We start from the raw sequence: 14327 nt of genomic DNA, 5'->3' as shown, positions 1-14327 counted from the left end.
ATCACACATGGTTAGGATTTGGTTGGTTTCTTTATGATGCTGTTCACTACCATTGAGGGATCCCCCAGTAAACTCCTAATGAGCCGTAGGGTTACCTTGAATATAATTTGGAAACCACTGATATATGCTGTATTTTATTTTTTAAAAACAGTTTTAATACATGAACAATAGGTTTCCACTCTTATTTTGCTCCGTAGGACAGCACCCCTGTTCCCAAGATAACGGTGGTTGCTCACACATTTGCATTGTCAAAGGTGATGGAACGACACGTTGTTCCTGCCCTGTGCACCTTGTCTTGCTTCAGGATGAACTTTCTTGTGGAGGTAAAGCTTCTTTATATTTTGTTTCCATTTTTAAGTGGCATCATTCCCCCTATATAAGTCAATACACGGAGGGATGCAGGTGGTGCTGTGGTCTAAACCACTGAGCCTCCCCTTGCTCAGTCCCAGCTCCTGCCCACCTAGCAGTTCGAAGGCACGTCAAAAGTGGCGGGAAGTGGGAAGCCCAGGTAGTGCTAACCACGACTAAAATCATATCATTCTAAATCATGATTAAAACAGAGCTGGCTTGGGGTGGGGTGGGGGAAAGATTTGCACTAAAGAGGGAAGAAGGAGTGCACAAGCTTGCATCTTGCTCCAAACCATTGTTAAGAGAGATGCCTCTGCAGTCCAAGGCTAGACATTTAGGGCAGTTAACATTTTTTCTCTGTCTCTGATCTTACAGAGAAAGTGTGAGGATTTTGAAGTGTTAAACCAATGTGAATTAGTTAGCTTATTTCCACAGCAAACATGTCTACATCCTAGAACAAGGGTATTTCAGCAATGCTTTCCTAGACATTTAATGCTATGCTAAAATGTAAGTGTATGTGAGAAAGAGAAAAATAGATATCTCCAAATTTATGCTCCATTCAATCAATAGTAACTACAGTTTTGCTAACTAGGGTGGAATCTACACACAAATAAAAACAGTTCTGAAAATGTTTTTTTAAGTGTTTTTTAAAATACATTGAATTTTTTATAAGGCTCAGCATCACCATCTAGTGTCACATTGTATATTTCACTTAAAACACACTTTGAAATGTTTTATTTGCAGTTGTATAGCTGAGTCCTAGGTGTGAACAGCTGCATTGAGATTGTGGTGGTGACTGGAAGGAGCTTAAAAAGCCCTCACTCTGAAACAAGACCTATTGAAATGCATTTATAGAAAGCACATAACTAGACACTGAGTCACTGTGGTGCACCCATCTGCTGTACATTATATCCCTTTTTAATGTTTTCATATAGACTTACTGTAGAACATTGGAACATGAGCTGCCTTCATGAACACAACTGGATTGCACTAAAAACAGAACTCTTCATGTCCAACTGAAACATAAAGGCATAATAAGGAGCTTATTGCCCAGGCATTATATGACCCATAAGAGCAGCAAAATAACCAGACTGTACAACAGTGATGGGATAAAATCAGGCCAAAACTTTACTAGGATCAGTTCATAATTCCACAAGCCCCATATTGATGGAATGAATCCACTGGGTTTGGACTACTCCAAACCTGTTCCCTAAGAGTTGGCCAGTGCTGAGTTCCCGTGGTGCAAGCCAAGCAAGCAAGATCTCACTGGGGGACCAGGGTGCAGATTCCAACCAGGCAGATACCCAACCCAAGCTTGGTCAATCCCCCACTCAGGCCCCTGTGTCCATCCTGTCCAATGCCATTTCCACCCTCATACAACAATGTTCTTCCACCTAACAAAGGAAGGCCATAATTTCACTGAGGGAAACCCAACGAAGTGCCAATCAGGTTGAGGGGGGCAGGAATCCTTTCTGGCCCTATCAACCAGCAACCCAAAATTGCTCAGTGTAGGCTCTAACCTGAGGGTGGGCAGGCAGGATGCTCTCAAAGCAAAATGGCTCTGAGTTCCAGGGAAAGCAGCCTTATATAGGCTTTCTCCCTCCCCCTTGCAAGGACTCATAGTACAGCTTTTCCCATGAGCCATTGCACAGAGAGGATAGTGGGCAAAACCTTGCCCAGTATTTTTCTGCAATCTATAGACCACAGCGCCGCCAAGCAAAGGCACTTACTGGGCATGGAACACCTAGCAGAGGCAAAGGAGGATTCGTGTGTGTGTGTGTGTGTGTGTGTGTGTGTGTGTGTGTGAACTTAACAGCCTAGTGCAGGGGTCAGCAACCTTTTTCAGCTGTGGGCCAGTCCACAGTCCCTCAGACCATGTGGTGGGCCGGACTATATTTTGAAGAAAAAAATGAATGAATTCCTATGCCCCCAAAATAACCTAGAGATGCATTTTAAATAAGAGCACACATTCTACTCATGTAGAAACACCAGGCAGGACCCACAAATAACCCAGAGATGCATTTTCAATAAAAGGACACATTCTAATAATGTAAAAACATGCTGATTCCTGGACCGTCTGTGGGCCGGATTGAGAAGGCGATTGGGCTGCATCCGGCCCCCGGGGCCTTAGGTTGCCTACCCCTGGCCTAGTGAGATGAGTAGAAAAGACACAACTCAGCAGATTAGACCCAAGTGTTCATTGTTCCCAACAGTGCCCAACAAAGCAACTGTTGCCCTGCTTATAACCAAGTATTTCAATTAGTGTATTGCCCAGAAGTACCCTAAAATACTGCAAAGTTTGTATGCTAGTTGGCATAAGAGTAATGGCTCATGGCTTTCAGTTTATATATCCAAATGGCCCAAAGTACAACTCATCTGTGCCATAGCTTGACAACAGGCTAGTGGATTTCTCGTTTTAAAACAAAGGGAGGAGAGACAGAGAGGGAAGATTTTACAAAGAGTTGTGTAGCTGGACATGGGATTGCCCACTCCCTCCTCAGATTGAAATCTACCTTCTTTCTTTGGTTGTGGCACTTTCAAAACCATAGTGAGAGTGGCTGGGAGGGGCAGTAGGAGGGAGGGGTGAGGTGAGTCAGGCATCCTCACAATATCTCCTTGAGGATAATCATAGAATCATAGAGTTGGAAGAGACCACAAGGGCCATCGAGTCCAACCCCCTGCCAAGCAGGAAACACCATCAGAGCACTCCTGACATATGGTTGTCAAGCCTCTGCTTAAAGACCTCCAAAGTAGGAGACTCCACCACACTCCTTGGCAGCAAATTCCACGGTCGAACAGCTCTTACTGTCAGGAAGTTCTTCCTAATGTTTAGGTGGAATCTTCTTTCTTGTAGTTTGGATCCATTGCTCCGTGTCCGCTTCTCTGGAGCAGTAGAAAACAACCTTTCTCCCTCCTCTATGTGACATCCTTTTATATATTTGAACATGGCTATCATATCACCCCTTAACCTCCTCTTCTCCAGGCTAAACATGCCCAGCTCCCTTAGCCGTTCCTCATAAGGCATCGTTTCCAGGCCTTTGACCATTTTGGTTGCCCTCCTCTGGACACGTTCCAGTTTGTCAGTGTCCTCCTTGAATTGTGGTGCCCAGAACTGGACACAGTACTCCAGGTGTGGTCTGACCAGAGCAGAATACAGTGGCACTATTACTTCCCTTGATCTAGATGCTATACTCCTATTGATGCAGCCCAGAATTGCATTGGCTTTTTTAGCTGCCGCGTCACACTGTTGGCTCATGTCAAGTTTGTGGTCAACCAAGACTCCTAGATCCTTTTCACATGTAATCCCAGGGACAAAATAACAAAATATAAATAGACCCATTATCAGCACCAGGTTGCAATTTTTTTTTATTTAACACTGATTTTGTTTTGAACCCGGAGTGTCTATTGCTCTTGAAACCATGTAGATCTTGAGTAGAAAAGATATTACATTAGAGGCTGTTTCTGTTCTGCTGTGTAGATTCCGGAGTTTAGTTTGACTGTACATCATTGCATCACCAAAGTTCAGTCATTGCAGTGGGAGAGGCAGAGGTTGGTTGTTCACAATTCAAGCAGAGCCTTAGTTTTGGTTTTCCATAAATATGGCTTCTATCTTCCCATAGATATTTTTGACACTTGATCAGACGTTTATGTGCTGTTACTTCACAGTTTCATTCTTCTGAAAAAACCCAAAACTTTTTCGTAACAGAACCACCAACATGCTCTCCTCAGCACTTCACATGTTTCACAGGGGAGATTGACTGTATTCCTGCGGCTTGGCGCTGTGATGGGTTCACTGAATGTGAAGATGCCAGTGATGAAAAGAACTGCCCTATGTGCTCAGAGTCCCAGTTCCAATGCGAGAGTGGCCAGTGCATTGACAGTGTCCTTCAGTGCAATGGAGAAGCAAATTGTCAGGATAGCTCAGATGAAAAGAAATGTGAAGGTATTAATTTTTCCAGCTCATGAAAGAAACTGGAAAATTGATTTGGAAATGAAAAGGAAGAGGAACAGTGGCAACTTTTTAAACAATCTTGATATACATATTTCAAACAACAAAAATCTCTTTAAAATGAATTGTCTGTTCTAACAGATACCTACTGCTGTATGTATTCTGTGCAGCAATAAGAAGTACAATTCTGAGCTTAGGAAATCCAGTTTCTTTACTGAGAGAAACTGAATTCTGAAACTTACTGAAACCTTGCAAATTGAGTGAATTTGCATAGTTCCTGTTCTGTAGTTTTACCAGTTTGTGTATTCCAATTTTGTTTGCTGTTGGGAAAAGCAAGGAGTCACATGGGACAAAACTTTTAAGCATATATTTACAGCCCAAAGGATTTAAAATTTGCAAAACTCAAATTCTTGAGAAGCTGAATTTTGCATTCAGTGCCATAGACTCTCTGACTTGTGAGGAGTGATACCTGCCCTCTTCCCATTGGCAACTCCCTTTGTCCCTTCTTCCTTTATGAAATTTTCTGAAATGGATGGAGGAAGGGAGAGCTAGAAAACAAGAGTGATTTTTATCTCTCACACTCTCTCTCAAGAGCCATCTCTGCTCTCTTCTTCTACTAGTGGAGACTAGCCTGTTCCCCACATGCTTGAGGTTTTAGGTAACATATAGTGGGCTACAATAGTGGTTTCTGAATTGCTGGAGGGTCTCTAGAGAAGGTGGATTAGGGTCTTATTGATTCTCCCTATTTACACCTGCTACAAAAAGCAGTCACCTGCCAGAGCCCCCAGGGCCTCAAATTTCTACATTGTTCAAGTCAAATAGGCTTGATTTGCCTCCTGATTTAGAACTCTCATAATGATAGGCTTTGATACTATTCATTGTCTTGATTTTTATGCTGAGCAATTGGCTAGTTGTTTCAGAAATTTGTGATACTAAGTAAACACATGTTTGCTTTTATCCTCCTCCAGTGCTTTGTTTAACAGATCAGTTCCGATGTGCCAGTGGGCAGTGCATTGGGAAAAACAAGAAATGTGACCACAACTTTGACTGCAGTGATAGCTCTGATGAACAGGGATGCTGTAAGTATGAAGTTTAAATACAAAACAACTACTACAGTGGTGCCTCGCAAGACGAAAAGAATTCGTTCCGCGAGTCTTTTCGTCTTGCGATGTTTTTCATCTTGCGAAGCACGGCCCGTCGCAACTGCGCCTCCTCAAGCAGCTTTTTAAAAAAAGCGCAAGACGTTTTCGTCTTGCGAAGCAAGCCCATAGGGAAATCCGTCTAGCGAAGCAACGCAAAAACGGAAAACCCTTTCGTCTAGCGAGTTTTCCATTTTGCGAGGAATTCGTCTTGCGGGGCACCACTGTATTTTGATCCAGTTCATAAGTTATCTTGCTTGTAGAATACAAATGATAGAAGTTAGCTTTATATTAGTTGAAATAAAGATAAATAGCTTACGCTGCTGTTATTCTGGAATTGAAGTGAGAGAATGAACAGAATAAACAGAATTAGGAACCAGACAGCATCCGTATATCACATTATTTACCCCTAGCTACACCTTACAGACTCTCTACCATGCAGATGGCTCTTATCATGTGGAAAGAATTAGTCTTCCTGCTCAACCTTCATGACAAACTAGGACACGAAGACTTCCCACATGGTTGAGACCATCCATGCAGTAGAATTTTAATGGTACAGCTGCACAATGCCATTTTTGCAACAATCCCATGGCTCAAAAGGCATGTGCTTCAGTTCTTAACTCTCATCATCTAGTTAAAGAATACTTTTATCCATTCTCAGGAGAGCTAAAATGTCCCCTTTCAAGCATCTCTGTACAATTCCCTTAATCCCATCAGTTTCTTGCTACCTCACTTCTCACTTAAGCTAGGAGCAGATATTTCATCACATCCTACATCTCCCACTAAATATGTGTGGCAAGTTAAGATTCATAAGGGATCAAGGTATTCGATTTCTGGGAATGGATGTGAGAGATGACCTAACCTGGGGAGAAAACAGCAAAGACCTGATGAAGAGAGCACAGCAGAGGTTATATTTTCTGAGAATCCTCAGGAAAAACAATCTCTCAAAGGACCTGTTGATGGCATTTTACCATTGTACTGTTGAGAGTGTATTAACTTGTGGTCTGTGTGTGTGGTTTGGGAGCTCACGGTCAGGGGAAAAACAGTGCTCTCTAGGGTTGTAAAGACTGCGGAGAGAATAATTGGGTGCACTCTTCCCACCTTGGATCAAATCTATGCTTCCAGGTGCCATAAGATAGCTGCAGAGATAGCGCAGGATAGTGTGCACCCCGGAAATGATCTCTTTCAGCTTCTGCCTTCTGGAAGAAGGTATAGGGTTATAAAGACTAGGACTAGCTGCCTGAGAAACAGTTTCTACCCCAGAGCCTAGGACTTGCTGATCAGAAGGTCGGTGGTTTGAATCCCCGCGACTGAGTGAGCTCCCGTTGCTCAGTCTCTGCTCCTGCCCACCTAGCAGTTCCAAAGCACGTCAAAGTGCAAGTAGATAAATAGGCACCGCTCCGGCAGGAAGGTAAACAGCGTTTCCATGCGCTGCTCTGGTTCGTCAGAAGCGGCTTAGTCATGCTGGCCACATGACCCGGAAGCTGTATGCCGGCTCCCTCAGCCTGTAAAGCTAGATGAGTGCCGCAACCCCGGAGTCAGTCACGACTGGACCTAATGGTCAGGGGTCCCTTTACCTTTAAGGAGTCTCTATGGGAGTTATTGTAGTTAAAATGGGGTATCAGAGTTTTTAGGGGGCTAACCAGGTTGGGATAGCTGGCATAGCAGGCTTGTTGGGTTTTGAATGTTTTATGTAGATTTTTCAGTTTCGTTGTTTCCGTATGGGACAATGACAATAAAGATTATCGTAATCGTATAGAGTGGCAGGACTCTAAGGTTCAAGTTATTTAAAATGTGTATTTGTTATCTCCTTACTTTTAGACACAACAGAGGAACCAGCCCCGCAAGCCACCAATACAATAGGTTCTATCATTGGTGTGATTCTCACAGTTTTTTTGGTTGGTGCCATGTACTTTGTTTGCCAGAGGGTATTGTGTCAGCGCATGAAAGGGGATGGAGAAACCATGAGCAATGACTATGTCGCACATGGACCAGCTTCTGTACCACTGGGCTACGTTCCTCACCCAAGCTCTCTCTCTGGATCTCTTCCTGGTTAGTCATCAGACATACAAGCATTTTGGAACTTTGTTGTCTCTTATGTTCTGTCTGAATGAAGCTTCTCATAGTTTTGCTGATGTGTGCCAACAAAACAACGTGAATTCTGGCTTCTATTTTTGGCAACTGTACTTGCAGAAGCTGCAACTAGAATCCTCAAACATTATTTTTATAGTCAGTTGGAGTTTTATGCACCACCCGCTTCTTCCACTGACATAAGTGTGGCAATTCCTAGGCTCAAATATATCCCAATTAACAGTTTACTGAAGCCCTAATAGGCTGATAGGTGTGGTGCTGAAAAGGGATTAGCGGTAGACCCGGTGGTGTTATTGTGAACTCAGAACAAGGGTAGGTGGAGTGTGCCATGTGGAAGTGTATGTTTTAAGACTTGCCAACTAAAACATCCACTCTAACTTTCACCAGTCTGGTGCTTTATTGGACTGCATCTTCCATCACCCCCGGCAAGCCCAACTGTCCAGTATAGCTGGAGGGCACCCGGTTGGTGATTGCTGGTCTAGTCCTTTTGATTGAGTGCTGGCTTTCCTCCTCCATCTTCAGATCTTCTTGGCAGGAACGAACTGCCTTTCAATAGCACTGTGTGTAGTAATCTTTCCTAAAGTACAAGCATACGCCAGACCTGGACACATTATCTAATAGCAACTAAAGCTCAATTATGCAACCTGTGTAGGTTATGCAAATTGAAAACGTTTGTATGATTTCTTAAACTTTGAATATTTACTTTTGCCGTCATTACCTTCCTAGTAAAAGTGGGTGTCCAGTGTGTGGGTGATAGGACAGACCAGGAGGGATCTCCTTTATAGACATTTACAAACAAACGAAAAGCCCAAGCACAGGAACTGAGGGCTGTCAGCAAAAGTTGATAGCAGAGAGACTGGCAGGCAAATTGCTTCCCTTCAACCCAGGACCCCAATGGAAGAAGGGTCATGTAAGCCGTGAGGTGTCGCTTTACAGTTACTGTATTGTGTGAATAGTAGGAGTGGCCATGCAAGCAGGAAGCCCCCACAGAGCTGACCTCCAAAGCAGCAGGGTGGGCAGGGTGACAGTGAGGGTGGGGTGGCATAGGAGTGCTGGACTAGCCCCACCTCTGCATCCAAACCACTCTACCCCCACCCCATCCCGAAAAGTGGCAATGGCCCGTGGCCCACTCAGTGGTTTAACAAATGTGTGTAGAAGTGGTACTTGTTGGAGATTCTTTAAAATGTGTAAAGCCTCCCCAAAAGAGTAGTTATTCATGTTATTTGGAGAAAATATGGGTGCTATTAAAGCTTGCTTGGGCATATGGTCCCTGTTATCCAGAATACTATTGTATTCTATATTGTCTTGTATACTATCAATGTTGTGAATGTTGATTAGTTTTCTTTCTGTTTTAGGAATGTCCCGTGGCAAATCTGTGATCAGCTCCCTCAGTATTATGGGTGGAAGTAGTGGACCTCCATATGATAGAGCCCATGTTACTGGGGCCTCATCCAGCAGTTCTTCAAGCACCAAGGGCACTTACTTCCCTCCAGTAAGTCACTTCTGATAAACTATTCTTTCTGTAATTTGTAGCCCTGCTGAGCCTAGCTCTGGAAACTGGGCCATAAAGCCTCTTTTTGCAGCACAAGAAAAGGACAAAGTTAGGTCAATATTCTAACAAATCTGTAATGTAATATTGAGCAGGAAAGCTAAATATTAGATAGAAACTTATTATATAAATATTTTTTCTCCTTGGAGCTTTCAGTTTGAAGGCATAGTCTGAAGGTACACAATATAGCAACTTTTCTGAATCTAAGAAGATTTGAATCTGATCAGTGCCTTGATGGGAGACTACCATGGAATTCGGGGTACACTTTCTTAAATTCCACTATGGAAATAAGACATAAAAATTAAGTGAAATAAAAGCAAATGCTTCTGAGCAGTAAAAATGAGTAGTATGTAAAACACTAGCATTTCCATATACCTACAGGATCACAATGCCTTACACGTGCCCCCTTGACTGCTTTGATTGGCAGAATTGGCACTACTACAGGTGCCACATAATGCCCATTCTGCATTTGTAAGAACGTGATTGTTTAGTGCCTGCACTTGGGAACTCCCTGCCTATTGCGATCAAGCAGTCACTCTCACTGTACTCTTTTCTGTGCCTGCTAAAAACGTTCTTGTTTAGACAAGCTTAGGTAAAGGTAGAGGTATCCCTGACCGTTAGGTCCAGTCACAAACGACTCTGGGGTTGCGCGCTCATCTCTCTCTGTAGGCCGAGGGAGCTGGCATTTGTCCGGAGACAGCTTCCGGGTCATGTGGCCAGCATGACTAAGCCGCTTTTGGCGAACTAGAGCAGCGCACAGAAATGCTGTTTTCCTTCCTGCCGGAGTGGTATCTATCTACTTGCACTTTGACGTGCTTTCGAACTGCTAGGTTGGCAGGAGCAGGGACCGAGCAACGGGAGCTCACCCAGTCGCGGGGATTCGAACCGCCAACCTTCTGATTGGCAAGCCCTAGGCTCTGTGGTTTAGACCACAGTGCCACCCGCATCCCCCTTAGACAAGCTTAGCCAGATGCTTAGAAAGTTGAGGTAATCTTAACCTGTTTTAGTATTTTAACTTTTGTATGTTTTAAAGTATGGTTGTGTTTTTTCTCAATTTTATTGTTTTATAGCTTTGAGGGTTTTGGTTTTTTTTACAATCAAGCAGTGTATAAATTTAATTAAGTAAATATATATGACACTGCTCAAAATTCTAAGAAACCAAAAAAATTAAAAATCAGTACACTTTTGAAAGGTTCAATCGTGATTCAAAATGGTGTTCAACAGTAGACAAAAACCTGCTCCTTGATCTCAGCAACTGTCAAAATGGTTACAATATATTATGAGGTGTCATAAAGAACCGACTGCAGGCCTAATCTTCCATGTTTTTCCAGTGGTTTTGCTGCTCCTTTCTCACCTTTATTCCAACTCTAGGTGGTTTAACAAACTTGTGCGCACAAACAACTTTCCAAAATACATACTAAATGGTAGAAGCTAGTGCTGTGCTTACTAAGGATTGGCTTACTACTGCTGTGCTTAAAATATTGCTTTTAAACTTTGTTATGGTTCTGTTAAAATTGTCTCCCCTCCTCTCCCTCTCTCTCAAAAGATTTTGAATCCTCCTCCATCACCAGCTACTGAGCGTTCACATTACACTATGGAATTTGGTTATTCTTCAAATAGTCCATCTACCCATCGATCGTACAGGTAATTTTATTATTTGCATTCAATGGCACTGTAGTGTGGCATTTCAAATAAGTCTACTAAACCTGTCTAGCCCACAAACATTTTTACTCCATACATGGTGTGCATGTAGTCATTTGTAGTACATAAATGTCACACGGAAAGAAAAGGGTCCTCCTCCCACTTCACAAAACTCCATCTAGAGACTACCCTGGCTTACAGGGTGCTGTTTACAAGCTTGCCCCTGTGCCAGCTGCTTTCTTAGCAGTGAATCAAAGGCACCTTTAATTCCCAATATTTGTAAGCCCATGGGCTGCCTTTGGGATGGCCAACTGGGTTGTCTTTTGGGGTGTGCATATATGCTTCCCGAGCCAGGACAGTATCAAAATGGAAGGCAGAAGAAGTGAATGAATATACCACTCCCTGAGCAAATAAGATTTACTGAAATGTCATGCAAAGCAGGTCTTGCCTTGCACTGTGGAGGCTACACAGGGAGCTGCCTTCATTTTTCATTTAATGCAAAAGCTGTCTAAGGAGAAAAACTTAAAATGTGTTTGGACTTTTCCAAAATGTATTTTTATTGTGCATTCATGATTATTTGTTGTGCTAATAATAGGATCAAGGCAGTTAAGCACAATCTCACTTCCCATACTGTTTGTGCCTGCAAAATGCTCAGGACTGACATACTGCTTCATTTTCCTATCAGTGCATGTCCCATAGTTTCCTGCTGAAATCCTGTAACTTTTTATACCAGAAATAGCTCTGGTAGCTCAGTTGGTTAGAGCATGGTCCTGATAACGCCAAGGTTTGATCCCTATAAGGGACAGCTGCATATTCCTGCATTGCAGAGGGTTGTACTAGATGATGCTCAGGGTCACTTTCAACTCTGTGATTCTATGAAATGTTCTGGGTTATGTTGCTGCCTTTGTTGGGCACATGTTTCCCTTCCAGATGGCAGTAGTGCTCTAACATTGGGGAACCATTGCAGGACAACTAATAAAGTGAAATTGATGTGTGAATGGTGCAATATCAATCAGCCATCAATGCACTTTTATTGCATCAACGGCATGTTGCAAGAAACACCCACACCCACAAAAACAACCCTTTGCCTACTGATCATATTGGCATGTTGCATGGTCAAGGAAATCTGAGATTCCTTTCAAATGTTGATGCATCTTTCCTTCCTAACTCTTTTTTCCCTTCCCATCCCAGTTACAGGCCATACAGCTACCGGCATTTTGCCCCTCCCACTACACCATGCAGCACAGATGTTTGTGACAGTGACTACGCCCCCAGCCGTAGAGTGATGACAACTGTGGGAAAGGGTTACACCAGTGATTTGAACTATGATTCTGAGCCTGTACCCCCACCGCCCACACCACGCAGCCAGTACTTATCGGCAGAGGAGAACTATGAGAGCTGCCCACCATCTCCATACACAGAACGGAGTTACTCTCATCACCTCTATCCACCGCCCCCTTCTCCTTGCACAGACTCCTCATGAGAGACTCCCTCCCTCCTTTGACTGCCTCCAACCCACCAGTGTAAATACTAACTGTCCTTATCAAGAGGGGGGAGGACATGAGGCAGGCTATAGTGTGTACAGCTGAAAATTATTAAATGAGGGTGGGGGTTATATTGCATATATCTTGTACAGAAAGGGGGTGGGGAGAGAGAGAAGGTTATTTATATATTTTCCTAAAACAGTTTGCTGCTTTGTGCCATAAGAAAATTTTAAAATTTGTATACGAAGTTTGTTGTTTATTTTTCCAAATGGAACACAAGAAGATGCCTTAAAATTTGTGAAGTGACTGAGCACATAGGGAAATAGAAGGATCAAGGTTGTGTTGCTGTTCAATGAGCCAAACACCAAAAAGGAGAAGAAAAGAGCTTTTGACAAGGAATAGAACTAAGGGAACCGACCCTAAAGCAGTATGTATAAACGTCTTCAAAGAGCTGAATAACCTCTGGCATTTGCTCTGATGGGCCAGCAATGCAAATTAAAGCTGAAGAAAACTGATAACTAATGGTACATAAACCGGACAGATAACTAATGGTACATAAAGGGCTTTATTCTCAGAAGTGAAATCATGGATGCTTATACACTTTTGAAAATGGCACCTTTTTGTTTAATTCACATTTTCTGAAGTAGCCAAGTTGCATCATTTCTGCGTTTGTCCCTTTCTAGGTGTTCTGTCATTTTCTTGGCTGTGGTTATGTTTCAAGTCTCTGTGTGTCTGCTAAAAAGAACAATATAGGTGTTCAGTGGATTGTGGCTGTTTATTGGGTGCCACAATAACCTTCTGAGAGGAGAATAAGGAGTGGGCCTCGGGCTTGCTTACTTCTTCCCTTATGTCTCCCTGCTCCATTTTGCAGGGCCAGGAAGGTCTCTTTGTTAGCATCTGTCTGCTGTAAGAGAATCAAGAGAAGGAGTGCACAAACTTGAGGACTGTTCCTAGTTCCACCACCCTGTTAACTCTTTGGAGCTGAGTAAAGAATGAATGGGCCTTTTGTGAATATGTAAGTGTGTGTGGGTGCATGTGTGTGAGAGGAGTCTCCCCCCCCTTCCTTTCCTGGCAGTACAATAGGATTATGTTCTACCAGGTCAGAGCTATTCCCATCATAAAGACAAGGGTAATTATACCTGAATACCTTTTCCTGCCAGCTCTTTAAAATGTTTCAGTGCCCAGAAAAGGTGTTGTTGTATAAAAATATAATGGCATCATCATCATCACCATCATCTAGATGTCATATTTATAAACTATAAAATTTTACTTTCAGTTCTTAGTTTAATGTAAATGAAATGTTATGTTCTTGCAGTACTTTCAGTGTCTAGTGAATACCGCAGTATACAATGCTTACATATATATTTTAAAATGATATTTTTCTTTATTAGGAAACATTTAAGCGTTTTTCATTCAGGATGCACTCTGGACCTCCTTGGTTGTTTGAAACACGTCTTCCTGTTGAAGTTAAGTAACCCAGTCTTTGCAGTGCGATTTCCACTTCCTCTTCTATGGCAGAAATTCAGTTCTTAAGCATAAACTGGTGTGAACAACAGGTTTTTTTACCATCATTCTTTGCCAAAGTATTTTGTTATCTATCTATCTAGTTAGTTTCATTTTCTCTACAACCCTTCCCTGATTTGAAAGGGGTGCCAGGGCTTCATTTTATGGTAGCTGTACATGCTGGCAAGAAATCAACATGTGAAAAAGGCTTTTCTGAAGTTCAGGCTTTGGAACTTGGACAACTATCACAAAGAGGCTACAGAGCCTTTCTGCTAGAATAAAAATAATAGTATTGTTACACTGATTGTAAATAGATGTCAGGAAATCCCATTATTTTCACCAAGAGCTGTTTCATACATTTTGTGGAAATCATATTAGCCATGATTGCACCTGCATTACCACATTGGATGCTGAACTAAATGAGAAAAACACAAAATTGAGATGTGTGTTTTCAAAAACTTGGGAATACAGAACAGACATGTCCCGAAAAGTTGCAATGGGCTACTCCTCCTTAGAGCCTCCTGTATTTAGAAATAAATCACAATTTCATGCTTTGTGTCATGTAGGAAATACTAGTATAATATCAGCATAGGCATGGCAGCCACAACAGCTATATAAAAGAA

General features: G+C 42.5%; 1 protein-coding gene across 2 annotated transcripts in view; it reads left to right on the top strand.

Annotated features, from left to right (window-relative positions):
* The window catches only part of LRP6 (LDL receptor related protein 6), a 90293-nt gene extending 76521 nt beyond the window's left edge, over positions 1–13772 (top strand). The window contains exons 17-23 of one of the 2 annotated variants that reach the window (XM_082223043.1): positions 198–323; positions 4055–4291; positions 5266–5376; positions 7258–7488; positions 8883–9019; positions 10623–10720; positions 11909–13772. In XM_082223043.1, coding sequence (XP_082079169.1) covers positions 198–323; positions 4055–4291; positions 5266–5376; positions 7258–7488; positions 8883–9019; positions 10623–10720; positions 11909–12200 — 1232 coding nt within the window. In that variant the 3' untranslated portion in view covers positions 12201–13772. The remainder of the gene's footprint in view (positions 1–197; positions 324–4054; positions 4292–5265; positions 5377–7257; positions 7489–8882; positions 9020–10622; positions 10721–11908) is intronic. The other variant, XM_082223042.1, reaches the window with a different exon arrangement.
* Positions 13773–14327: the final 555 nt, after the last annotated feature.

Source organism: Podarcis vaucheri (genome assembly GCF_965113315.1).
Source record: "Podarcis vaucheri genome assembly, chromosome: 5".
Lineage (NCBI taxonomy): Eukaryota > Metazoa > Chordata > Lepidosauria > Squamata > Lacertidae > Podarcis > Podarcis vaucheri.
The sequence above is the reverse complement of the archived record's forward strand: the minus strand, read 5'-3'. Positions and strand labels throughout refer to the sequence as shown.